General features: G+C 36.6%; 3 protein-coding genes across 5 annotated transcripts; 1 reads left to right on the forward strand and 2 right to left on the reverse strand.

Moving 5' to 3' along the window:
- Positions 1-15,332: 15,332 nt before the first annotated feature.
- Positions 15,333-24,642, forward strand: LOC149224596 (uncharacterized). Of its 2 annotated transcripts, XM_089386174.1 has the most exons (9): positions 15,333-15,716; positions 21,085-21,361; positions 21,451-22,072; positions 22,177-22,376; positions 22,457-22,704; positions 22,793-23,752; positions 23,844-23,924; positions 24,012-24,098; positions 24,279-24,642. In XM_089386174.1, exons 2-8 carry the CDS (start codon positions 21,096-21,098, stop codon positions 24,095-24,097), a joined length of 2,463 nt encoding a protein of 820 aa, XP_089242300.1. In that variant the 5' UTR covers positions 15,333-15,716; positions 21,085-21,095; the 3' UTR covers position 24,098; positions 24,279-24,642. The 2 variants fall into 2 exon arrangements, with proteins under 2 accessions (XP_089242300.1, XP_089242299.1); XM_089386173.1 differs by lacking the exon at positions 15,333-15,716 and having other exon boundaries at positions 20,249-21,361.
- On the reverse strand, positions 16,493-17,807 carry LOC149224597 (cytochrome P450 709B2-like). The gene is made up of 2 exons (XM_089383578.1): positions 17,561-17,807; positions 16,493-17,301 (listed from the first exon to the last, which is right to left on the reverse strand). The coding sequence occupies exons 1-2, from the start codon at positions 17,794-17,796 to the stop codon at positions 16,875-16,877; spliced, it is 663 nt and encodes a 220-aa protein (XP_089239704.1). The 5' UTR covers positions 17,797-17,807; the 3' UTR covers positions 16,493-16,874.
- LOC149224598 (glutamate dehydrogenase B-like) lies at positions 18,714-20,169 on the reverse strand. Of its 2 annotated transcripts, none has more exons than XM_089386175.1 (4): positions 19,897-20,169; positions 19,642-19,717; positions 19,442-19,543; positions 18,714-19,147 (listed from the first exon to the last, which is right to left on the reverse strand). In XM_089386175.1, exons 1-4 carry the CDS (start codon positions 20,136-20,138, stop codon positions 18,962-18,964), a joined length of 606 nt encoding a protein of 201 aa, XP_089242301.1. In that variant the 5' UTR covers positions 20,139-20,169; the 3' UTR covers positions 18,714-18,961. The 2 variants fall into 2 exon arrangements, with proteins under 2 accessions (XP_089242301.1, XP_089242302.1); XM_089386176.1 differs by having other exon boundaries at positions 19,442-19,528; positions 19,897-20,153.
- Positions 24,643-25,502: the final 860 nt, after the last annotated feature.

The following is a 25,502-nucleotide window of genomic DNA, read 5'->3' on the forward strand; positions in this document are numbered from 1 at the left end:
TTTTATTGTTAATTAAATTAATTTAATTATTTAAGTTCAAACAGGATAAGATAAAGTCAATCAAGGTTAAGTAAAGGGGTATCCCTAACATTTTATTAAAAAATAAAATTATTTGGCTATTAGTTCATTTCATTCTTTTTAATATATTTAAATAATTAAATCCAATAGGGAAACCTAGAGTCAATCTAGGTCAAGTAAAAGGGTAATTTTTTTTTTTGGGAAATAATAAAAAATTATTAAATAGAATTAATAAAATATTTTTAATTGTTAGTTAAAAAAAAAATGTTTTTAATTGTTAGTTAAAAATAAATAAATAATAATTTTGGATTAAGGTAGGGGTAAAGAACATAAAATCAAAAATAATAAGAGAAGCCATCTAATAGATCTAGGGATGATAATATTAAGATAAGGTTTTCTACACGTGATTTACGCTAAAACTCTTCTTAAAAAAAATTAGTTTTTTTTTTTTTTTAATAATTTGAGTTTATTTTTGTTTTTTTAGTTTTTTTTAAATGTTTTTAATATTAATTTTAATAGTCTTGAATTTTTTTTCGGGTTAATTTTCTATTTTTGTGTAATTTAGTTTGTTTTTAATTTTTTTTTCCTATTTTTTTAATGTTTTTTTTAATTTTTCTATTTTTAGTTACTTAACTTTTTATATATATATATATATATAATTTTATTTTTTTTCCTAATTCTTTTATGGCTTATGAGATTAAAAAAAATGACAATTTTTATTTTTTTTGTTTGTCTTTTTTTATATATATTTTTATATTTGTTCTTTTTAACTAATCAACATTTAAAAAAATAAAAATAAAACAACTTGAAAATTCGTTAAGTAATCATAATTTAGAAAACAATTGGACATAATAAATTTTAAAGTGTGAAAAATAAGTCCTCTAAAAAAAAGGTATGCTGCATCAACACATTGCATCTACATGTTTTAAAATCAACGTGAAAATCACTAATATTTAAAAACAAATATTTATATTTGATACATAAGAAAATTTAAGATGTCAAAAATATACTTCCAACAAAAAGAAGTGTATTTTGCTTAACCACTTTTGAAAATCAGGTCAAATTTTTACTAACCCTACGAAACGGGTAATCATATCGGTTATTTAAAGTGCCAAAAACTATGCTCTAAAAAAAATATGTGTGTTCTGCATCGCCCCATTTCAAAATTGGGTCAATTTTTTGCTATCTCTACGAAACCGGTAATAGTATCAGTTCCCGTTTCAAAGTTTACGTTGTTCTTTACCTCCAGCTTTTCGACCTCCTCAGTTTCCTGCTCAACCTATGCCCAATCCTAACAATAATAAAGCAGTGCAAATGATCTATGTAACAAACCCACCTTTATTCAAGTACCAGTCTATTCTAGTTGGGGTTCATGATATTCAATTAAGATCGGGAAGGACTGTAACATCAGAAAATCAGAAGCAACCTAGAGTGATTGTTGAAGAGAAAGAAGAAGAGGAAACTCTTAATCATTCTCCGAAAGTTGTCACTAAGCAGCCCTTACCCTCTGAATCCTTGCCATCTTCTTCCAACCAGCCTCCCTTCCCAGAGAGACTAGTAATGGAAAGAAGTGAGCCTATTTCTGAGACTAGCTTGGCATCAGAGCTTCAGAATCTTTTCATTAAGATACCTCTGCTTCAAGCCATCAAAGAGATCCCCATTTGTACCAAGATTATTAAGGAGCTTTGTCTCAAGAAACCTGGGAGGAAGAGATTGGAACCCCAAACCATTCAATTTGTTGGTAGGGCAGCAGAGTTGATGATGGGATGTGTGTCTATGGAAAAATATACTGATCCTGGAAACCTTGTTGTCTCAGTTCAGATTGGTAATGTCCTTGTCTCTAATGTTCTTATAGACCTGGGGGCAACCATTAATGTCATGACTAAGCAAACCATGGATCAACTTCGGTTATCTCATCTTCGCCCTACTCCCACTATGCTTGAATTAGCAGATAGATCTAAAATTAATCCAGAAGGAGTATTGGACGATGTGATCATCTCATAAGATTCTTGGGAATATCCTATTGATTTCATTGTGCTTCAGCTAAAGAACCCAGTAGGAGGACATCCCTTGATCTTGGGTCGACCATGGCTTGCTACAGCCGATGCATATATTGGATGTCACTCCGGTGATATGTATATTTCGCATGGAGATTCTAGGAAGAAAGTTACCTTATACCCCCCTGCCAGATCCATTCAGGACCTTCGAGATACTTTATGGTTGGATCAAAGCAGTGATGAGGAGACTCAACCCATTTCCCTTATTCATCATTATATTGGGTCTTCACAAGAAGATGAGATTCAAGATTTCCTGAATAATCTAGACACTATGCCTAATTTTGAGCTATTGAGCTAGATTTTCAACCTAGATTTTCAAGATAATCATGATTCTCATTCTTTTGTACCACTGCATTTGACCACCCCCTTGAGTACTCCTGAGCCTGATACTACTCTTGTTGAGATTAGCCTCGGTAAATCCTTGTACATTAGTTCAGATTTGGACTTATCTCAGCAAGAGCAGCTTGTGAATTTGTTGCAAAACCATCTTATTGCCTTTGCATGGGGCTACGAAGATATGAAGGGTATTCCTCCTTAAACTTGTACACATCATACCTATATTCAAGAAGGAACTCGACCTGTCCGACAACTCCAAAGGCGAATGAATCCAACTCTAAGAGATATTGTGAAGGAAGAAGTAAACAAACTCTTGGATGTCGGTTTTATCTATCCTATTTCCAATAGTCAGTGGGTCTCTCCATTAGTGCTAGTACCTAAGAAAGATGGAAGATGGTGTATTTGTATTGATTATCGAGAATTAAACAAAGCCACTCTCAAAGATTACTTCCCTCTCCCTTTCATTGACCAAGTGCTTGATACCCTTGCAAGAAAGAAATATTTTTCCTTTTTGGATGGCTTCAATGGTTATAACTAGATACAGATTGCACCCGAAGATCAGGATAAAACTACTTTAACATGTCCATGGGGTACATTTGGTTATATAGTGCTTCCCTTTGGTTTATGTAATGCCCCGGCTACCTTTCAAAGGGCAGTCTTGGCCATTTTTGCTGATCTAGAATTTGTAGAAATTTATATGGATGACTTTTCTGTGTTTGGTGATTATTTTCAGGAAGCTCTCGAAAATCTGGAAAAATTACTTCTTCATTGTCAGGAATCCCATCTTGCCTTGAGTGACAAGAAATGTAGATTAATGTGCAAAGCAGAAGTGGTACTTGTCCATTTGATTTCTGGTAAAGGTATCCAGGTTGATCCAGCAAAGATAGAAGTCATTCTGCATCTTCCTGCACCCAAAACTCAAAGGGAAGTAAGAGGTTTTTTAGGACATGCTGGTTACTATAGGAGATTCATTGAAAATTTTTCTAAGATAGCTGCCCCTCTTTTCCGACTTCTAGCTAAGGATAGTGAGTTTTCTTGGACCACAACTTGCTAACAGTCTTTTGAAACATTGAAGGAAAAGTTAGTACATGCACCAGCTTTGAGAGGTCCTAACTGGTCCCTGCCTTTTCACATTTCCTCTGATGCTTCAGATTTGGCTATTGGCACAGCTTTAGGACAAGAGTAAAATAAACAATCCTATGCCATTTATTATATTAGTAAGAATTTGTCTTCCGCTGAATTAAAATATACAGTTACAGAGAAAGAGTTTTTCGCTATAATTTTTGCAATTAATAAGTTCAGACACTATATTACAGGATATGAAGTATTTGTACATACTGATTATTCCACAATCAAATATTTGATGAACAAGCCATTAACTAGTGGTAGAGTGACTAGGTGGTTACTATTGTTGCAGGAATTCAATATTACTATTGTTGATAGACTAGGAAAATCTAATGTTGTAGCAGATTTTTTGTCTAGATTAGATAATCCTGGTGAAGCAACTCCTGTTAATGATGATTTTCTAGATGAACATCTTTTTTCTATGTCAATAGATTCCCTGTGGTTTGTTGACATTGCTAATTATTTGGTTACTAGGAAAACACCACCCCACTTGTCCGCTCGTGAAAAGTGGAGTATTGTTCAAAAAATTGTTGCATATTCCTGGATTCAAGGAGATCCCTTTTACACTAGTCCAGCTCTGATCATCTGTAGGTGTGTAAGAGAGGAGGAAGCGTTTGACATATTGAAATCTGCTCATGATGAACCTTGTGGAGGCCACTTCGCTAATAAGCGGACTGCATATAAAGTATTACGTGTTGGTTACTTTTGGCCTTCCTTGTTTAAGGATGCCAAACAGTATGTCAAGCATTGTGATAGCTGTCAGTGAATGGGCCAGCCTAATCAAGCCAATGAAATGCCTTTATGCCCCCAAGTTATGATTGAGCCATTTGAAAAATGGGTTATTGATTTTATAGGGCCAATAAATCCAACATCATTAAGTAAAAAGTATATCTTGGTTTGTATAGATTTTTTACGAAATGGGTAGAAGCTAAAGCTGTTTCTTTTGCTACAAAAAAAGTTGTTGTTGATTTTCTTTTTACTAAACTCTTTACTAGATTTGGTGTGCCTATAGAAATTGTTTCTGACAATGGTCCACAGTTTATTTCTAATCTGGTACAGGGTGTGATGAAGCAATATAAGATCCGGCACAGGAAATCCACGTTGTATCACCCACAAGCAAATGGCCAGGTGGAATCCACGAACAAAGTGATCGAGTCCATTCTGACAAAGACAGTAAATATGCATCGAAAGGACTGGGCTGAAAGATTACCAGAAGCTTTGTGGGCATACAGAACCACTTGGAGAAATAGCACGGGACATACACCATATGAGCTGGTATATGGAAAATAGGTTCTGTTACCAATTGAATTCCAGATCAAAACTTTCAGAACTACAGTTCAATTAGGACTAGATCTCTCTGAGGCACAACAACAACGTCTTCTCCAATTAAATGAGTTAGATGAATTTTGTAGGGATGTTGTTCAGCAGAACATATTAATTCAACAGCAACGCAAAAGGTGGCATGACAAGTCTATTCAGAAAAAGTAATTCCAACCAGGTGATTGGGTGCTCCTTTATGATTCTAGATTTCAAATATTTAAAGGGAAATTCCACACACATTGGATGGGACTTTATGAAGTGACCCGAGTATTCGAGAATGGAGCAATAGAAGTTAAAACTATTGATGGATAGAATTCAGTATTCTTGGTAAATGGACATAGGTTAAAGAAGTAATTTCAGCCACTTACCAGGAAAGATTTTACACAACAAGTCCAACAGCAATTCGAGATGGTAGTGGTAAATGGTAATACCAACCTTTTGAAAACATGAATTCTTCTCCTTAAAAATAAAAAATTAAAAAAAAAAAAAGTAAAGAAAAAAAAACATTTTCCTGTAATTATGAAAATCAGTTCGCTGACATGATTACAGAAGGATCAACCTGAAAACCAGCTTGCTAGTAGGAAGATCAAAAATATCTAATAAAAATAAAATGTTTCTTGATCTTTAGATATGCTAGCGACCACCAAGTAAAAGCAGGTTTAGCAAAACCAACCTTTATACAATTGGGGTAATTAGCATGGATATTTTTGTTCAAGTAACGCTTAATTTTCGTTGCAGTTATTTTTTCTTGCACCAGTGCAGGCAGACCTTCTAGAAAATTTTCTGCCTTTCTTCATATTCCACTCCCATAATATTCCCTCAGTTTTCTTCTTCAATCCTAGAATGATTAACCTTCCCACATTCTTCTAAATTTACCCTGTCCGCTTCGAAAAAATCCCACTTTACCCTTGAATTTTTTTCCCTTATCCCACTTCTGTTTATTCCCTCTTTTGGTACTATTCCTGGAATCCCAGTAAAAAAATTCCTTCCCATTCTGAAATTTCCCGTTTCCCACTTCTTTATTCCCTCATGAATTCATTGCAGGATCTCGCACACAAAGAGCAAAAGGATATGCTCTGAAGCATTAAGAAAGGGCAAAGCAAATTTCCAGTATAAGTTGAGGAAGTCATGTCGAAGTCTAGCCTATATTTTATTTAAATTCTCTGTTTTTTTGATATTATGCTTGCACTAGTGCAAGCATGTTGTCCTATATGATAAAGCAAGAAAAATGGTACCAGCAGAATAGCATAATTTAAGCGGTGCAAGCAGACCAGTGCAAGCATGCACCCTGTCAGAAACATAGTACAATTTGTTCTTTTCATAGCATACGTCATAGGAAAGTGGTCATCATGAAAATTTATATGAAGTCCTTTCACTTAGCTAACGAGTACTTGTGCTATCATACTAACTAGGAGAAAATTATTTAAAGTACAAGGTGTTTTTAAGTTAGGAATCATGATCATTTTTTTAATGAATGCTAAGTTCTTTTTTTGAATTATGAAGGAATGTGGAAGTGTTTAACCATTGCTTGGACATAATTGCCCCCTTTCCGCCATAATCCTAGATGTCCTTCACTCATAATGATTACCTCACCTAGCCATTAAAACGCCACCACAAGTACCAATCCGGCCTGACCTCAAAGATGCCATGCATCTACGGCGAATGAACGGGTGATAAGATGGAAAGGATGGTGGACAGTTGGATCCCTATTTATAAGAACCGATTCTCTCAGTGTTGCATGTAAAATTCTCGACTGTTCATAGCTGTTAAGCAGCGATGCCACCTATTCGAAACGAACCCTCGTCTCTCAGTAGGGTAGAGAAAACTGCCGAGTATCGCAATAGTCTTGCACTATTGCAAGACTTGGGTTTTCTTCAGTTCTTGCAGAAGTTTGACGGGCACGATAAAGAAGTGGCTTTACAGTTTTCCAAAAGTTTCAGAAATGGCCGAGTGAAAATTAAACCTCTCAAATTTAAAGTCACGGAAGAATTTATATCAGTAACGACAAGTTTGGAAAATACTGGTGAGCAGTGATTTAAAAATCAGAAACTAGAAAGGAAGCAATGGCAGCGTTTTGTCATCAACAAGAAGATAGAGGTAGACTAGAACGTAGGAGTTCCACGCAGTGCCCTGCTGGGACAATGGAAAGACCTCCTTTTCAACCTACAGAAGTTTGTAACCTATGAGGGAAGATACACCCACACTTTGGTATATCATTTTAGGATGTTGCAGCATTTCGAAACTGGCCGGCACATCCAGTGGAGGATGAATTTCCAATATTTTCTGCTTAAGAGCTTGGAAAAAATGGCCAAAGGTGTGTAGGATGGACAGGCAGACTAGGTTGACATGAAGCTATACCACCACGGCCTGATAAAGATTTTGGTCCTGAAACAGCTAGAAGTTAAATGCATGACATAGGAGGCGTTGTTGAAACAGCTACATAAAAAGATAGTTGTGGGTAAGGAGACAAAGGACCCCGCCAGCACAAGCAAGGGCTCGAGTAAGAATGAAAAGGGGAGTCCTTCTTGCACCAATGCAAAAAAGAAACGATCGGAAAAAACAACAGAAGAAAAGGCCCCATCTTCAAATAAGAAGACAATTAGCGCACTTGTTGAAGAGACTCCTTCTACGTCACCACTACAGGCACAGACCCCCCAAAAATGACAACCTGTCAGTCCTTATGGATGCAGCAAAGTTTGCAGAGGTTGAAGATGATGATATGTTAGCCAATTTCATTAAAAAGCCCCAGAAAAAGAATAAAGTATCTGATGCAGACAAAGAACCACAGTCCTCATAGGGCATTGAATCCCCTCCTGCAACAGTACAAGAAGAAGCACCAGTACAGGAAGAAGAAGAAGAAGGAACAGAAGAAGAAGAAGCAGAAGAAGAAGAAGAGACAGAAGAAGAAGAAGCAGAAGAAGAAGAAGAAGCAGGAGGAGAAGAACTCACAGAAGAAGAAGCAGAAGAAGGAGAGGCAAGAGAAGAAGAACCAGAAGAAGAAGAATTGGAGGAGGAAGAACCAGAAGAAGAGGGACCAAAGGAAGAAGAATTTCCTGATGTAACCATGAGGGATATTGAGGTCCCTGAGGAAGACACAGCCCCTACCAAAATAGAAAAAGAAAAAGATTTGGTAACTCCTGTTGCTCGGGTAGTTGAACTAGAGCTTCAAGTGCAGAACTTAGAACAGCTTATAGCTAAAGCGCATGAGGATAAAGAACAGAGTAGAGGAGAATTGACGATGGAGATCCAAAAAAAGAAAAGAGAAGTTAAAGTCTGGAAGTACCGAGCTGCGCAATGTTTCAAGTGACTTAAAAAGGTGACAAAGAAACTAAAGAACATCAGAAAGAAGAAGTCTGAAACATTGCAAGTTGATGACAATATGCCAGAGCAGGATTGAGCTGGAATGCTCAAAGTTTTGAAGTTTTTTGCAGAGGTAAAGAGTTGTGTGAGGACACAAAACAGTTTAGGGATGGGAGGATGTTAGCCCCCTAATTTGCTCTGTTTTTTCCATTTTCGCCTTCCTAAATCATAACCATTTACCGTTGTTTTACCTCTCTTATACGCCCTCATCTTGCACCAGTCCAAGAACGGTGACATATTTCATATGCCCTTTATTTTTCATATTTTTAACTTAACTTAGCATTAATTAATCTTTTATTACATGATTTCTTGCTTATAATCACTCTTTGTAACTTATCGATATCTCCAATGTTTATTTGATAGTCAAAGTACTTACCGAGACCATTGATCCTAGTGCAGGATCGAATCTTGCACTGATGCCAGCACAACAAATCCTTGCAACAGATCTGAACCTCCTTGTTCACCGCCTCATTTTGAGCAACTTCAACCACGACAACAAGATCAATCTAAAGGCAACTGAGCTTCAACCACGACAGCAATATCGATTCAAAGGCAGTTGAGATCGAATTTATGATGAACGAACAACTAGAGATTGGCTACGACCAGTTTTGTTAAACTGTCTGATTTTGAAAGCCGAAAGTTAAATTCTGCATTTGGTTATGTAATTGGTTAAACGATCTATTTTGGCATTTGGCCAAAGATCTATAAAATGAAGAATGTAAATAGGACGAGATAGTTTTTGGATAGAAGTTTTTTATAGAACATAGATACAGCCAGAGAGGTGGTAGCAGGTTACTGTATTTTTTATCGCCCGAATCTGGGCTGGACTATGTATTCACGCATGTATTTGCCTCAGTGAATTAATAAGAAGGGAGCTCCGCCTCATGTTTTATAAATTGCATTTCTGTGTTTGAAGCTGATGAATTGATTAAAGTACTGAGCAGCGTTTTCATTTGAAAGGGAAACGCATTGGTTGGCTAGGGCCCAACCAACCCAGCACGTTTACCCTATTTCGTGTTTCTTGTAATTTGTGTTTATGTTGTCAAGTGTGATTTAATTTCAAGCACATGCATTCCTGTTTGAGTGAAAGCGGATCCGCTGTGTGAAGTAGCTAAATTTCCTTTTCCTGCACCTGATTTCGGATTGGTTTTCCCACCTGGTCCAAGCAGGAGAAATAAACCTACACCAGTGCACGTTGGTGTGCTATTCCCTTTCTGCAGTTCTGTTTGGTTGGTTTTCCCTGCCTGGTCCAAGCAGGAGAAATGAACCTGCACTAGTGCACATTGGTGTGATGCAGCAAGCCTTTCTAGTTTACTTCCCGCAATTTTCTTGCTTTCATTAAACACTTTATGACAGGATAAATGTATATGGATTGTTTATTTATTTCTGCACTCTGTCAAAGTCAGAAACATTCATTTTTATGTGTGCAATTTGACTTAATAGTGTAATAGCACTTGCAATAACTAAACACTTATTTTAAAAATTAAATGTTAAGTGCAAGAAGCTCTGATCTGGTGCAAGAACTAGTTTCTTGCCACGGGATCTGAGTGCTTTGAACCTAAAACGCCTTTAGTAAAGACACCACTTATACCCTCTGCATAAATCTTTGTTCCTACACTAGTGCAAACAGACTGCGATAGTGCAAGACAGATTAGTGCAAGAAGGAAATCTCTAAAGGAGCAGGTTTAAAGGGCCCATCTGATGAGACTGCTAAGTGTCTCTGCTAAAGAAAAACACACACTCAGTAGTTAAACAATAGTTAGCTAGAGTGATTGCCCCTTTATTTCTAATTCCCTTTTGCAAATGCATTCTTCCTTGTTCCAGTCTTAGATTATTTTGATGGTTCAAATTGCCTTTTTCTCTTTTTAGTTTGATTCTACAATCTTTCCTTTAAAGAAAGTAGGGATTTATATTAGAAATATTCATACCATCTCTGGCATTGCCTGTGCTTCATCTCTAAGTTTACGGATCCCCCAGGTTGACAATTTAAGTGTTGAGGAGTTTTCTTAAGTGTAATTCCTGCACCCAACAACAAGCAGCGACATGATCAACATCAGGTGCCACACAAGTTTCAGGTGTGCAAAACATCTAGTTGCATTTGCAAAATGAACGCCTTACCGAAGCCTATCGGAAACTCGGACCACTCCCATATGGTCCTTACACCATTACCAAGGTTGTGGGAGACAATGCATTTGAGATGAGCATTCTCTCATTCCTTGGCCTGCACCCAGTGTTCAATGTGGACCGCCTTTGGCCATACTTTCCACCATTACTAGACACATACAACATTGCAGAATAGCTCACATCCATAGAGTTAAATCCAAATTGCATGGAACAGGCTGCAATTGATCGAATCATGGACATATAGATCAAGCACACTCACCAGCAGAAGATCCAACTGTATTGAGTTGTCAAAGCAGGCCAACTCCTTCACCAGGGCAAGTGGCTCACTAGGGACCAAGTTCAGGAGAAGTTTCCTCATCTCATGGAGGAACTCAACGCAATGGGGACCATTGCTTCCTAAGGGGGGAGGAATGATCCAGGTGGATATTGGTGGCCACCCGCCAATTCCATTTGAAACCCCACCATTGTTTCTTTCAGTTTTTCAGTTTCCTTAATTGTAGCACAATTTACTATTTTTAGCAGTTTTTCGGGTCTTGAACTTCTAGAGCCATTTTGAGGCCCTAAAGGATGTTTTTTTGAAAAACTGGGAGTAACATGGGTCCATGGACCTATGTTTCTCTTCCCAAAGTTGTAGTCCTTGGATATATATTTCTAACGAGGTATTGTGCGCGTCAAACGGAGATCATATGCCAAAGTTACGACCCCGAGAAGTTGATGTACCAATTTACGCAAAACGGGGCCCATAGTTTGGCGCTTCGTCTCCTAGGGTTAGGTTTTTGGATGTTTAAGGTTTTCCATTGCTTCTCAACAGTAAATAGGCCTTCGAGCCTCATTGTAAGACAGTTCAGAGGCATGTAACCGCCACATCTCTTCTCAGAGATAAGCTACCATCGCCCTAGCTAGTTTATTTTCATTTCTGTTTGTAAGCATATTTCAATATTTTACAGTAATGAAATGAAGTATTATTTCTGTTGCATCTATGTATGTATGATTATATCTGTAATTTGTTGCGTTCCTGTTTAAATCTGGATCATCATCAGGGTTACAAGAACATGACATAACCACCAACGGGAGCTGAAATGCCTTAAATTCCTGACATTTCCTAGAGCCTTCATAAATTGAATAATAAAAATCTGAGCATATGGTCAGATCAAATTTGTGTGAATACATCTGTCACCAATTATTTCAGCAAGATCATTATGAAACAGATGGTAGTTGTTGGAATCAACCATTTCATCAGATGTCTCAACATCACCAAATGGATTGCCAAAATTGTAAGAAATATGTTCAAGGATTACCGCATCATCTTCTTCATTATCACCTTGTTTAAACTTCGAATTTGATTCATTAGATTGTAATTTTGAAGAACATGGGATATTTTCATCATCAATTATTTCATTACATGAATCACAACACAAGGGATGGTGATTTGTGGAAGAAATACTTGTGAGAAACTCTTCTATGATAAAAGAAAATGCAAGATCAAAGCTTTGCAAATCCAAGACTTCTTGATAAAACAAGATATCATCCAGAGCACTTGGGAATTCATCACCACATATGTCAGAGGAGTTATTAGTGTCCGAGTGATGGTTGTCCAATCCTTCATCTCGATTAAGAGGTTCGATTTCATTCAATCAATTTCCAAGATCAAAATATCCTTGATCAACCAAGAATGTAGAAACATCATCTTGGCATAAAGGAATTTGAAAGCAGGAAGAAAGATGGAAAGTGTCTTCACTATTTTTCTCCTCTACCTGTGTAATGTGACTACTTTGTACCTGATCACCATTTGAGCTAGTAACATGAGAATCAAGAGTATTTGAAGAAAATGGTGATGGAGCAAATTGATCAAATGAATAAAGGTACAATGGGTCATGATACATAAATAATAGAGGACGACATGTATCCCTTGAAGAAACAATACCTTTGATCATATTAGGTTCGAGATTTGAATTATGCACATTAATGTCACCTTGAGGAATCAAGGGATCAACATTCACCTGAAGATCCATGGATTTATTAGAACATTCAAAGTGTTTTTGGATAAAGTATTGACCATGGGAAGAAAATGCAGCACTTTTTGAAGCATTCTTAATGATTTTTGGAGAAGACTTGATTGAATTTTTTGGATAGACCTTCGTTACCTCTTGAAGTAGACCTTGGAGACATTGGAGCATACTCGAAACTGGACTTTTGACATGCTCTTTTGGAGCATATTTTGAGTTATTTTAATAAGTTTTTGAGAGACTTTTGGAGCAATCCTTGAAGATTTTAGAGCAAAATTTGGAGATTGACTTGAAGTTTAACTTGAAAGAATTTTTTGAGTTTTCATTGAAGAGGTTTTGGGGTGACCATTGAAAAATCATGGAGCAGACATTGAATAAATTTTGGAGTATATATTGAAGAAATCATTAAGAAACCCTTGAAGAACTTTTGGAGCAAACCTAAAGCCATATCTTTAAGTAATTCTTGAAGAATTTTTTGAAGTGTTTTTGAAGCAGAATTTGTAAAGGTTGGAGCCTAGGAGGATTGGTGTCCTCATATAGAAAGGTTGGTTACTAGATTAGATTGAGAGGATTGGCTTCCTCATATAGACTAGGTTGGAGCCTAGAATCTTAGGAAGAAGCCCTATAGAGAATCAAATTGGTTAGGATATAAAGAAATAAACTCATTCTCTATTTGATGTCCTCTCAACTTATAGCTCTTTCCAAACAATTAATCCGATTTGGTCCAAACCTCATGAGAAGTTTTACAACCCTCTAGATGAAATAAAATATTAGGGGTGATGGACAAATAGAAATCTCATAGGATTCATCCATTATATTGAAGTAATTTGATCTATCAACAACTAATGTAGGCTCAATTTCAATCCCCATTGTGATCCTATAAAGTTCCTTGCTACACAACAACAATTGGATCTTTGGCTTCCAATCAAGGTAATTGAAAGGAGTGAAGATCACAATAAGCTAATCCATTCTTTTTGGTATGTTTTAATCTTCTAAAATATACAAAAATATATCAAACATCACTTATGCTCTAATACCATGTTGGATTTTAAGCACAAGCACGTGATCTAAGTGTGAAAAAATATTAGACTAGCTACTCCAAAATAAAAGACGAGATAATAAAATTGTTGATAAAATTGACTAAATAACCCAAGAGACAATTTGAATTACTCACAAAACTCTAATATGATATTATTGTTAAACATAAATACAATAAATATCCTCCCCATGAGATAAAATAAATTTGAACTAAGTTGTGGTTCCCTTGTACTTACACATAGTTAACAAGTCAACATTCCTAGAATAGCTAGTGAGAGAAAAATGGAGTGGGGATCCTAAATTAGAAAAATAATTAATAATAGGTTTCACTGAGTGGAGTTAAAAATTAGGTAAATTTAATGTAATAACGATTAGATGTAATAGCTATTAACGAAAACTCCAAAAAAGATTAAAAGCCATAGATAAAATAGATATGAGTGGATAAAGTGCTTAGGTAAGTTATTTCTAAAATAAGAAAAGAAATTCATATTAGATCTTAAGGATAAGGAAATAAGTAATAATTGAAAAGAAATAATCATGTCATACCCTAGTCAGTTCGAATCACTACCACATGTCATCTGAGGTGATTCTTTATCTACATTAGATTTTCTGCACTCCATTCTCTTTGGTATGTTTTAATCTTCTAAGGAGTGAGGATCACAATAAGCTACTCCATTCTCTTTGGTATGTTTTAATCTTCTAAAATATACCCAAAAATAAAAAATAAAAAAATCAAACATCACTTATGCTATACCATGTTGGATTTTAAGCACAAGCACGTGATCTAAGTGTGAAAAATATATTAGACTAGCCATTGCAAAATAAGAGACGAGAGAATAAACTTGTTGATAAAATTAACTAAATAACCAAGAGACAATTTGAATTACTCTTGAAACTCTAATATGATATTATTGTTAAACATAAATACAATAAATATCCTCTCCATAAGATCAAATAAATTTGAACTAAGTTGTGGTTCCCTTGTGATTACACACAGTTAACAAGTGAACATTCCTAGAATAGCTAGTGAGAGAAAAATGGAGTGGGGATCCTAAATTAGAAAAATATTTAATGATAGGTTTAACTAAATAGAGTTAAAAATTAAATTAAATAATGTTACAACCCTAAGATGAGATAGCTATCCATGAAAACTCCAAAAATAAGCCTAAAAGTCATAGATAAAATAGATATGTGAGTGGATAAAATGGTCTTGTAAGTCATTTCTAAAATAAAAAAGGAAATTCATATTCAACCAGAAATAAGTAATAATTGAAAACAAATAATCATGCACTAGCATACTTAATTCCAAATCACTGCCACATGTCATCTGAGGTGATTATTTATCTACATTAGATTTTCTGCGCTCACATAATTCTTACTCTAGAAATTACCACAACCATAGGGGCTTTCTAAGAGAAGCGTATATATATACAGAACATATATATATATAGACACCAAGACAGGGTCTGGTGGGTGGCCTACCCGGCCCGCAGGTTTGGGCGGGAGCTGATAAATAACAGTTGGGAGTTCACGGCTCCGATGTGACACAACATGAGCGGCCCGCCGACAAAAAGCATGGGCAACACCACCCGAGAGGCCGCATCCAATGCACGCCCGCGCGCACACAGAGGACCTCTGAACAGGCGGTTTTCGGCGATTGAAATTGAAGTGGGGCTTGTCAACTTTTTATAAAGTCACTTTCTGCATTGAATTCATTCAAACAACTATATAATTTCTTAACTAAAACCAGTTCGTGCACACGTGTGTCCAAACCTGGTGTTCTGATTAAAGTTAGAATGTGTCGTTTCACGACAGGTCTGCCTTCCACACTGGTTACCTTACACCGCTGACAAAAACGCAGTTGTAAAAAGCAACTTCATTATCACTTGAAGGAACGCCTCAGGGTCACTTACCAGTTACCACCCTGGAAAAGATAAAAAAAAAAAGGAATAGTCTACGGAGGCAGTAGAATGGACCCTTTTCCGGCACCGGCCGGAAAATCGTCCGGCTCCGGCTGCCGGAAATCTCCCCCTCTTCCGCCACCATCGCTCCTCCCGTTCTCCGCCAACCTCCCGGTCCGCCCTGACATTCCCTGACCGATCGCCCTGACAGATCGCCGATCGCCTGACATCCTTCCTGCACAAGGCAATGCGCTGGCCGATCGGGGAGTAATTCGCCACGTACTCCCGCGCGCATTCATGCCTCCATTCATGCCTCCATTCGAATTCAACACCCGCGCGCTGTGCTCCCCTACCCTTACGCTGGAGCCATTCTACTGCAGCCATTGTGCTCTGATACTCTGCAAACTCCTTCGGCCACGTACTCCTCGCAGGTAACTAACTCGTGAAGCCCATACCCCTGTTGTGATTTGAACTTCGGCTTTGTGGTTATAAAATCAGAGTATTATGCTTTTAAGTGAGCATCTCCACCAATTTCTGCGACATGTTAATTCAGTCAAACTTGCGTTAATGATCGCATGTTTGTTAGCCAAACTGGATATACATTTCATGCTCTTTTTTTGATTTGGGGTTTAGATCTCCTCCCGAGTGAGCGGTTCAAGAGTCTCAATTCATAACCTGTTTAGGTATTCAGAGCCTCCCAGCAGAGCACAATCTGAGAGAAGGTTTTAGAAATACGAAGGAGAATCTGTTGGCATTGAATTTCTGAAGTTTCTCTTTGTATTTAGGTCTTCGAATTTTCATCCAGAAAGCAGTCAACTTGTCATCTTTGTATAGCAGGGTATATGCTCGTGTATTTGTGGGAGCATTGTGCTTAAAGCCTAAATCCAAGAACAATGAATTATAAGGCCTATAAAATAGAGAGAACGATTTTGTAGACAGCAGACAAGCTGAAAGGTAGCTATACTAGTAAAATTACACAACTCCAAACAAGAAAGCAAGCATAAGCATGATAAGATGGGTGAACAATAAAACAAACAGACAAAGCAAAATTGCTCGCAGATTGTACAATAAGATAGAAGTTGCAGTACAGGGACAGCCATAAATATCACGCCCTAAAGAGGAACTAGCTTGTGTTTTGATAGTTATAGTGTCAGACAGATTTTAATAACTTCAAAATCAAAGTGGAAGGACAAAACCTTGCAGAATATAATCATGGACAGGATTCAAATGAATGAAATAAATAAATTCCCCGCTACAGTGGCAACCAGTCATCCATACTCAATTGCATGAAATTGATATAAATAGAGGGAAATTTTTCTGCACTAGAATGGCAGCCAGTCCTGAATTGTTGACATCATATTTAAATGAATAAAGAAATAAGTTCTATTATTACAGTGCCAACCACCCTAAAGAACTCAACAGCATCAACTATCAAATGAATGAAGGAAATGCATTCCCCAAAGGACTGCTGTCAGGAACTCAATAGCATGCACCCTTTGACAAAGGGCATCAACTTCTGAAGAGTAATATTTATGCCTCCGTAGACTATTCCCAAAAGTGATAGCTGAAGTTTAGTTGATTAAGGAATCTCAAAAATAATATGGAAATATATTGAATGGAATACATACCGACTTCATCTTGCTAACCATGTCTGCATCTGGTATATCTGTGCCACAAAAACTGATCACTTCTTTCCTTAACGTTTCTTGCCATTCCGGGTTTATTGAGAGTAAGAATACTGTCCAGGTTAACAGAATGGATGTAGTTTCATGGCCTGCAAAGAAAAATGTCTTGCATTCATCCATGATTTCATCAATAGTCATGACTAGATCTTTTTGAGTCCCTCCCAATTCTTTCTGGTTGGCCGTCATCATAATTCCAAGCAGGTCACTTCCATAGCCAACGTGACCTCTTGTTGTTCTGGGCTCCAACCTACTTTGAATTATTGAATTCAGGATCTTTTTAACTCTTCTATCAATCTTCCATACATACCTGTTCTTTCTGGTAGGAATGTAACTGTCAAAAAGTCGGGAAATATAAGTCCCCTGTCTTTAGTTATAAGTACTCTGAAGCATTATGTTAGTGTAGAATGTTTATGGACTATGTATAGCACTCAGTAGAACGTTATGCATGGATCTATGGATTATGGCACTAGCCTCTAAAACCGCAGGTTTTAATGGACGTTTTGGAAAAAGCATAAACAAAAGAAGAAGTACTAATGAATTTGCAGTGACATGCAAAACTCTATAATTGAAGAGAAGTATAGAGTAATTACTGGCTTCCTGGGATGAAGACAGATTGTTCAGCTTTAGCAACCATTTCTTGCAATTCTCTCTGCAATACGAATACTTCTTTGCCTTCATTGTAACTGCTACCAAATGCAGTATGAGATATGATATCTGCTGTTAATGCTCTAAACTCTTTGTGAACATCAAACTCTTTGCCATTAGAGTCCGACTGAGCCATCATTTCTTGCCAATTCTTGAGCATGGATGAAGTGCAAGCAGCCATTTTCTTCACCATTGGCTGTCATTGGAAACATGAGCACATAGCTTAAGTCAATTGCATACTCTAGAAAGAATCCAAATCTCAAGGCCTCCCTAAGAAATCGTCTAGCTGATACACATCCAAGTCTCAAGGACTCTCATTATGAAATCTAGTGGATATGCACCCTTGTTTAACATAGGTAGGCAAATTCAAAGAGGAAAACACTAGCTGATACACATCCTTGGTATCAAGTCTCAAGGACTCTCATTATGAAATCTAGTGGATATGCACCCTTGTTTAACATAGGTAGGCAAATTCAAAGAGGAAAACACTAGCTGATACACATCCTTGCCAAATGGCATGGGTAGGCAAATTCACAGCATATAAAACATAATTTAATGTGCTAGAGGAAAACACTGTTGATAATAAGATATCACATGGTCATCAATAAAATTTTGCTGTAATTAATAAATCAAAACTTTAGTGTTGATGAATTTGATCATTTCTTTTAATTGCTTAATCATAGTTATCAGGTACCGTTATTAGACAGTCACGATACTCAGTATAATGAGATTTGGGAGTTCTGCACCAACCTTATATGTTCAAATTATAAGCATCAATTAACTCGATGCATATATTTACTTCCTTATTAAACACCCACCATTACATTGTAACTTGACATGGGAGGTATGCAGCAGTCTGATAAGGTCAAATTATAAACACAGATTGATAGTAACACCCTCATTTTCAACTATATGATAGATTTTCGCTATATGAGGACTGATTGCTTGAAATTCTCCAATCCCAGGGAACTTCCTATCCTCAATTCAATTTCAACTATATGAAGACTTTGAAGCCATATGTTGGACAAAGACCAACCTCTCTCTCAGTGACTATCCTTATTCCTCTCTCTACAGTGGCAACCAGTCATCCATACTCAATTGCATGAAATTGATATAAATAGAGGGAAATTTTTCTGCACTAGAATGGCAGCCAGTCCTGAATTGTTGACATCATATTTAAATGAATAAAGAAATAAGTTCTATTATTACAGTGCCAACCACCCTAAAGAACTCAACAGCATCAACTATCAAATGAATGAAGGAAATGCATTCCCCAAAGGACTGCTGTCAGGAACTCAATAACATGCACCCTTTGACAAAGGGCATCAACTTCTGAAGAGTAATATTTATACCTCCCAACCTCTTAAGTTGGTTGCACGAGCCACACGTTCCAGTCCAAGTGAGAATGCCCCCATTCGTAGATCACAATCAAGTTTTTTACACATATCCTTGATGTCTGTGAAAGCCCTCATCATATATGTCCATAGTTCATTATTAATTTGAGGTTCATCCCACCTAAAACCTTGGATATTCTGCAATGAAAGAGACACAGAGTAAATTCACAATAACATTTTTGTGTGTGACATCAGCAGAGAGGTGTGACCAGTATAAATAAACAGAATTGTCCTTGGAATTACATCAAACAGGACTGCAAGAGAATGAATGCAATACTTCTCATCCTAGAAAGACCTATCCCAAGATTCACCTTGAGTGGGGAGAGTAAGAAAAACACCATGCAGGCTGCCAAACTATTCCAAGTCACATAATATTTTATCATCTTCTAATTAACTATCAGAAAACAGAAAGTTGTTCCCATCTTTAGTTACCTGAACCCACTCAAAATAGCTGACAATTACACCGCCAGCATTTGCATATATGTCTGGCAGTATAACAACTCCTTTCTTTGATAAAATCTGTACATTAAAAGCCTAAAATCCTTTAATTTTAATCTAACACTAAATTTAAGTATCTTTGAAATAGTAAAAGGAAAAAATAAATAATTCATCTTGATAAGAATCCAGCCTACCTCATCAGCCTCTGGATCTGTGGGATGATTTGCTGCTTCAACTATGAATTTAGCTCTCAATTCACTAGCATTTTCCCTGCGATGAACATCCACTTTCATTCAACATCTGTTTCAAATCTATCTTGCAGCAATAGTATATACTTCAACAGTCATGCATCTAAAACAGTAACTCAGTCAAAAGTATTTGGCATAGAAGTGTCTTTCCTCGTCTTCCATATTTGCTATATTTAAGGCAAAATTTAAATAAAAATTAACCTGTTAAGAACACCTCCCAGAGCAGCTGGAATTAGTACATCACATTCTTCATGTAACAAGCATTCTGGGTCAATCGCCTCTGCTTCTGTGAAGTCCTTAATATTACCATTTTCCTTTGAATATCTTATTATGCTAGGAATATCAAGACCACTGGTGTTCTTTAATGCACCTGTGATATCACTTATAGCCACGACCTTTCCACCTTTCTCAAACTCTGAGTACAAAATCTTTTCCATTCGCATTTCCTCAATGAGATCAGGGGTATCCTCACAATTGCCATCCGAGCTGTTGTCCAAAGGTACAATGGTCCACCTTTATCAATCTTCAAGTACAATGGCTACAAATAGGATCCATTCCTGATGCCAATCCAAACAGAATTTATTGAAAAGAAGATTGTAGTGACTATAAATTGGGCTCAATCTCAAAATTTCAACTAGTTTTCCGCTAGAAAATGAGCTCAAATCACGGAAGTTATTCCAAGATTTTTAAAATTTAATTCATGGAATATTTTCAGAGTCCTCTGCAAAAGGATATAAGGTCAAGAAACACGAATTTGTGGACAATTGGCCAAGAATATCGAAAACTGAATATTATAAAACAAAAATAATCGTGCAACCGACGGCTCACTGACAGCCATGTAAGGATTTTTGTGGCAGAAGAAGAGCACAGCCTTCAAATAGAGAAACATACACTCTGTTGTTCAAACAATTTCGCGTGAATATTGCGGTGGGAAGCTTCAATTTCATTGCAGACCACGCTTCTCCTCTGTCTCTGTGTTATAGTATGTCCTGCTGTTTCACATTTGCTTAATATTTGAAAATTGGTAGACGGGAGTTGCTGTTTCACATTTGCTTAATATTTATGTTATGTTTTTTTGCTTCAGAGTTAGGTAAGCAGAAAACACGGTTTTGTAACTAAATCTTTGCATCTGTTCATGTTGTCAAAGGAATCTTTCCTTTAAGGAATGCCTTGTTGAAAATGAATGAGGCAAAAAGCAACATCTTAAAGGAAATGCTTGCATCCCAAATTTTTTGCATCCTTTTGTGCTATTTGTTTTTGTCATCATTGAGTGATTGATATTTTAGACCTCAAAAAAAGCATAAAAGAGGTTTTATATTTATATATATGTTGAATAACTTGCTAAGATCGAAATTTTGGTTTTGATGTCCTTGCATATTCTTTGACCAGATTAGTTCAAAATGGGCAAGCGAAAGAAATGGCAATATATCATGGATCTTGAGGTGCAAGACCTCAAAGGAAAAATGACTTTCTCTAATAAAGACTTGGTTTGGACAGAAATAAATACAAAAAACAATGGTATTGATCGTGTTGCTGTAATCCCGTTACGACGGGTTGCTGACTTTATAAAAGGAGAGGAAGAAAATCCTATTGCTCCATGTAATTTCGTACGAAAAATAAAGGGTAAACCAAAAGAAAGATCTACTGCTGCATTGCAATATGATATGTGAGTATTTAAAATATATATTGTTTAGATCTTTTGAAACCACGGTTATCTTTCTTTGTATGTACTAACAATTTAAATTTTTGGTTTAGCTATTATTGTTCATTTGGCCCAGAGGACAAAAGAGGAAATCTTTCAGCTAAACGAAGGACTTCATTTGTGCAGAAGAGGGGTTGCCAATGCCACTTTATTGTGAAAGTTATGCATGAAATTCCTGATAGAGCAATATTAACTTTCAATATGTATGAACATGTAGATGGGGAAGGTTGGGCTTGTCATGGTCAATGTGACACTTCAGGTGAGACCAGGGCCTTGCTTAGGCCAAGGCTTTCGAGGGACATTGTTGCATATGTAGAGAGTTGTTTCTTTTTGGGAGTGCCTATTGATGTAGTGTATAGAACCCACGTTAAGAGACATGTTGACATCGATGTGGCAACTCGAGATAGAGATTTCTTCTTATGCAGGAAAGATATTGTAAACATTTATAATAGGTTGGCGAAGGGAAATTATCAACTTCACAAAAAGGATGAAATGAGTGTAAACCTTTGGTATCAAAAGCATCGGGAAGATTTTTTCTTTTACCAAAAGCCCAATGGTGTGGAGGTCCCTTTTATAATAGGGATTCAAACAAAGTGGATGTTGGAGACAATGGTCAAGCTATCGCACAATAGTTTAATAGCCATGGATTCAACATTTAACACAAACAAATATGGGGTAAGTCAGATGCCAATGATTTATTGAATATATTTATTTAAGTTGTATCCATTCAAAATGATTAATAACTTGTATTTGAATTTATGTAATGTTGAAAATGACAGTATCAATTGTATACACTCGTGGCATTTGATGAACAACAAAGCGGGGTGCCTGTTGCATGGGTCGTGGCATCACGAAACACATCAGATGATATTGCAATATGGCTGGAGCAGCTCATGCGCAAGTGTTTCCAAACCCGTCCTGATTGGAAAGTCAATGCTTTCATGGTTGATGATGCACTGGCTGAAATCAGTGCCTTGAGGTAACTTTAACATTGTCATGATATAACCAAACATGCATTTTTTCTAAAAATATCACACTAAAATGCATTGAATATGGCAGGAGGATCACAGGTTGCGATGTGATCTTATGCGTTTGGCATGTACGGAGGGCTTGGTTGAAAAATGTCAATCGATTGGCCACTAGTTCCATAAAAGCCAAAGAGATGTTCAGTGAGTTAGGTTTCATCATGAAACACACTCTCAATTATGAAGTGGAAGATGCAATCAATCAATTTTTTATCAAGTTTGCAGATGAAGAGAAGTTCTTAGACTATTTCAACAAGAATTGGGTCACTGGAGATAAGATTCGTAAGTAAACATTTTTTTCATATTATATGTATTTTTTTCTTTTATAAAGGTGATAGAGTGAGACTGACATCGTTCTATTTGCAATTAGGTATGTGGGTGAAAGGTTGTCGGGAGTTTCCTCATGCAAATCAGGAGACCAATAATGCTGTTGAGTCATACCATTGTTACCTAAAAACAACATTTCTATCTGATAGAAGGAAAAAATGTGCCCGGAGGATGGATTGGTTATTGCATATGCTACTAACAACAGTTGAACCTTGTTATCGGTTCAAGGAAATCTTAAAAGAAGAAGGATTCCTAAACAACTACAAGAGAGAAAAGCAGCTAGAATCATCAGTGGAACGAGCAAGAAAAATTATGGATACTGATTGTTGTCCTCATGAGAACATAACACATGCTTATTGGGTGAGAAGTCAGACAGATCGAGATAAAAAATACCTTGTCACCTGGTATCGTAAGGATTTTATAACGTGTGAATGTCCATGGTCTATCCGTGGAAACATTTGCAAGCATGCCATAAAGGTTAATTGGTTGTATTTCCAATCGGATAATTCAAATCCATTGCTTCATCAGCATGCAGAGGATAACATATGCAATGACCCACCTGAGATCAATATAGAGCCTCAAAACCATGATGAAGATGTCGATGCTACTCTTATGGCCACAAATGAAGTTGACGCAGATGCCGAGGCACTTCATTTGGCAAGGGAGAAGTTGTTTAGCTATACCCATCTCATTTTAGATAACCCTCCTACTACTTTGGCAAAGACAATCCAATTGACTGATATGCTTGAAAAAATGTTGGATGAAGCCAATAATTTGCACGTTACTGATTTTGACTTCACACCTGGATTGGAATCTCTTGATCCATCTTTGAAGAGGAAGAAGAGTTTCCTTAGCCCCACAAAGAAAAGAAGAAGCAGCAGAAAAAACAATGGTTTGGAAATTGATTTAAATGTTGATCCATCAGAATATGAACCATTTGAGTTTCGATACCTTAATAAGCGAGGACGTCATCGATCAAATAATGCCGTTTCTATGGTTCCAGGTTAGTTTCATGTGTTGAATAGAGTCATGATTTTAGATTTAAGTATTTAATCATCACTATTCTTTAACATGTGGTATGTTTATTTTTACAGCAATGCAACAATCCCCAACCATGGTGATAACCCAAGACCAAAGGGAGATGCAAGACCATCCAACCTTACTTTCCATGCCAGGTACATTTGACACTCTTTCATTGTGTGTGCACATATACCTTGATGCTCTAGAAAATTTCTTTGCGATAACGTTTGACATTTTTCTAGGTAACTATAGAATAAGTGGAGAAGCATCATCTTCAACCATGACTGATCATCTACAGAAGGACTTCAACTCTAGTGGGAATCAATGAGGTATGCACAAATAATAGATAAGCTAGGTTATTATGGCGTCGTCAGGTGGCCCTTTATCATATGATAAGTATATTTATGTTTTTCCATTGTTATGTTGTTATAAAAATACCTTTTTCATAATCTGTTCTCTGAAAGTTCATGAAACTTTGTGTTTTGACATGGAATGTTGTGTTGTTTCAGAAGGCTCTAGGTACATTGAGAACATGGGTGCCTGCAAAATTTGAGGAAAGTTTGAGCCTTCATCAGTGCAATTTTAAAAATATGGGTGCCTGATGAGCACCGAGGAATGTTTGAGCTCTCATCAATGCAAAAGTAAAAGTTCAATTATATGCCACTACTCTCCTGAAGTTTCATGAAATTTTGAACTTTGACATGGAATGTCAAGTTAATTCACATGGCTCTGTAATTGTTCAACAAATTCAATTGTCGGTTCTTTTTATTGCAATGTTTCTGTATTTTCTCACGTAATTGGTCTAATACTGCAGACTAAGCTGTAACAATGATGTATACACACCACAATTTGGGAATGAATTATTGTTTTTGACATCAATCTAAATTGTTCTTCAAATATATTCTCAAATGTTAGATCTGTTATATGATCAAAACAAATCTGATTTTATTTATGGTGTTCATATTTAAGAAAGAAGCATATACTGTAAAGAAAATTGAGATAAAATAGATAACAGTGAGGATGACAATTATGTCTTATTCTGAGCACTAGGTGTCATCAATATGCATATACTGTATGCAAACATAACTTCAGCTGCTAATATTATTCTGCATTTTGGGACAGCCATATAAGAATGCCACAATTTAGTTATTGGGATCTCAATTAACCCTTATTTTAGTGGAAAAAGATCATCAAGACATCAGCTCATACATTCCATTTCCCCAATAAAATTTCTCGGCACTAGTAATTCTTCCCAACCCTCTTAAAATCATAATCTTATTATCATACTTTGCTGGTTTGAAATCTGAAGTTAGATATCATTCCTAGCAGCCTAAATGTACCAATCTGTGGGCCTAAATGGGAATTTGTATAAAAATAAATCAGCTGGTTTAGATATCCTCTTTCCCAGCAAAAGACTCCCTCTTTCGCTGTCCTAAAATCCAAAATATACTAACTTGTTCATAAAGTCAGAATTTTCTTTAAGCTTAAAAACGCTATTGTTTTATCATCCTTTGCTAGGCTCATTTGATGGGTAACAAATATGGAATTTACAGCAGTAATTTACATTAAAATCCAAATTAAAATTGAACCTAAGAAGCCTGCCATTTCACCATATCTTGTAGGCTCATTTTCTGTCTTGATAATTCTGGAATTAACAGTTGGATATCAGCATAATACAAGATTTACATTCAGTCCCTTCAAACCCCTTTTTATTCATCTTCTTGCCTCCAGGA

Source organism: Pinus tabuliformis, chromosome Q (genome assembly GCF_031772625.1).
Source record: "Pinus tabuliformis cultivar Carrire ecotype Pingquan chromosome Q, CPIR1, whole genome shotgun sequence".
In the NCBI taxonomy this organism is placed as follows: domain Eukaryota; kingdom Viridiplantae; phylum Streptophyta; class Pinopsida; order Pinales; family Pinaceae; genus Pinus; species Pinus tabuliformis.

Bases quoted from the DNA above. Each gene is read 5' to 3' on its own strand.
- LOC149224597 (XM_089383578.1), bottom strand. From the start codon at position 17,796: ATGGCTGCTTGCACTTCATCCATGCTCAAGAATTGGCAAGAAATGATG. The intron at 17,302-17,560 runs GTAATTACTCTA...ACTTTTTGACAG, and splicing joins GTCTTCATCCCAGGAAGCCA to TTACATTCCTACCAGAAAGA.
- LOC149224598 (XM_089386175.1), bottom strand. From the start codon at position 20,138: ATGCGAATGGAAAAGATTTTGTACTCAGAGTTTGAGAAAGGTGGAAAG. The intron at 19,718-19,896 runs GTTAATTTTTAT...TGTTCATCGCAG, and splicing joins CTGGGAGGTGTTCTTAACAG to GGAAAATGCTAGTGAATTGA. The intron at 19,544-19,641 runs GTAGGCTGGATT...AAAGGATTTTAG, and splicing joins CAGATCCAGAGGCTGATGAG to GCTTTTAATGTACAGATTTT.
- LOC149224596 (XM_089386174.1), top strand. From the start codon at position 21,096: ATGGGCAAGCGAAAGAAATGGCAATATATCATGGATCTTGAGGTGCAA. The intron at 21,362-21,450 runs GTGAGTATTTAA...TTTTTGGTTTAG, and splicing joins GCTGCATTGCAATATGATAT to CTATTATTGTTCATTTGGCC. The intron at 22,073-22,176 runs GTAAGTCAGATG...TGAAAATGACAG, and splicing joins TTAACACAAACAAATATGGG to TATCAATTGTATACACTCGT.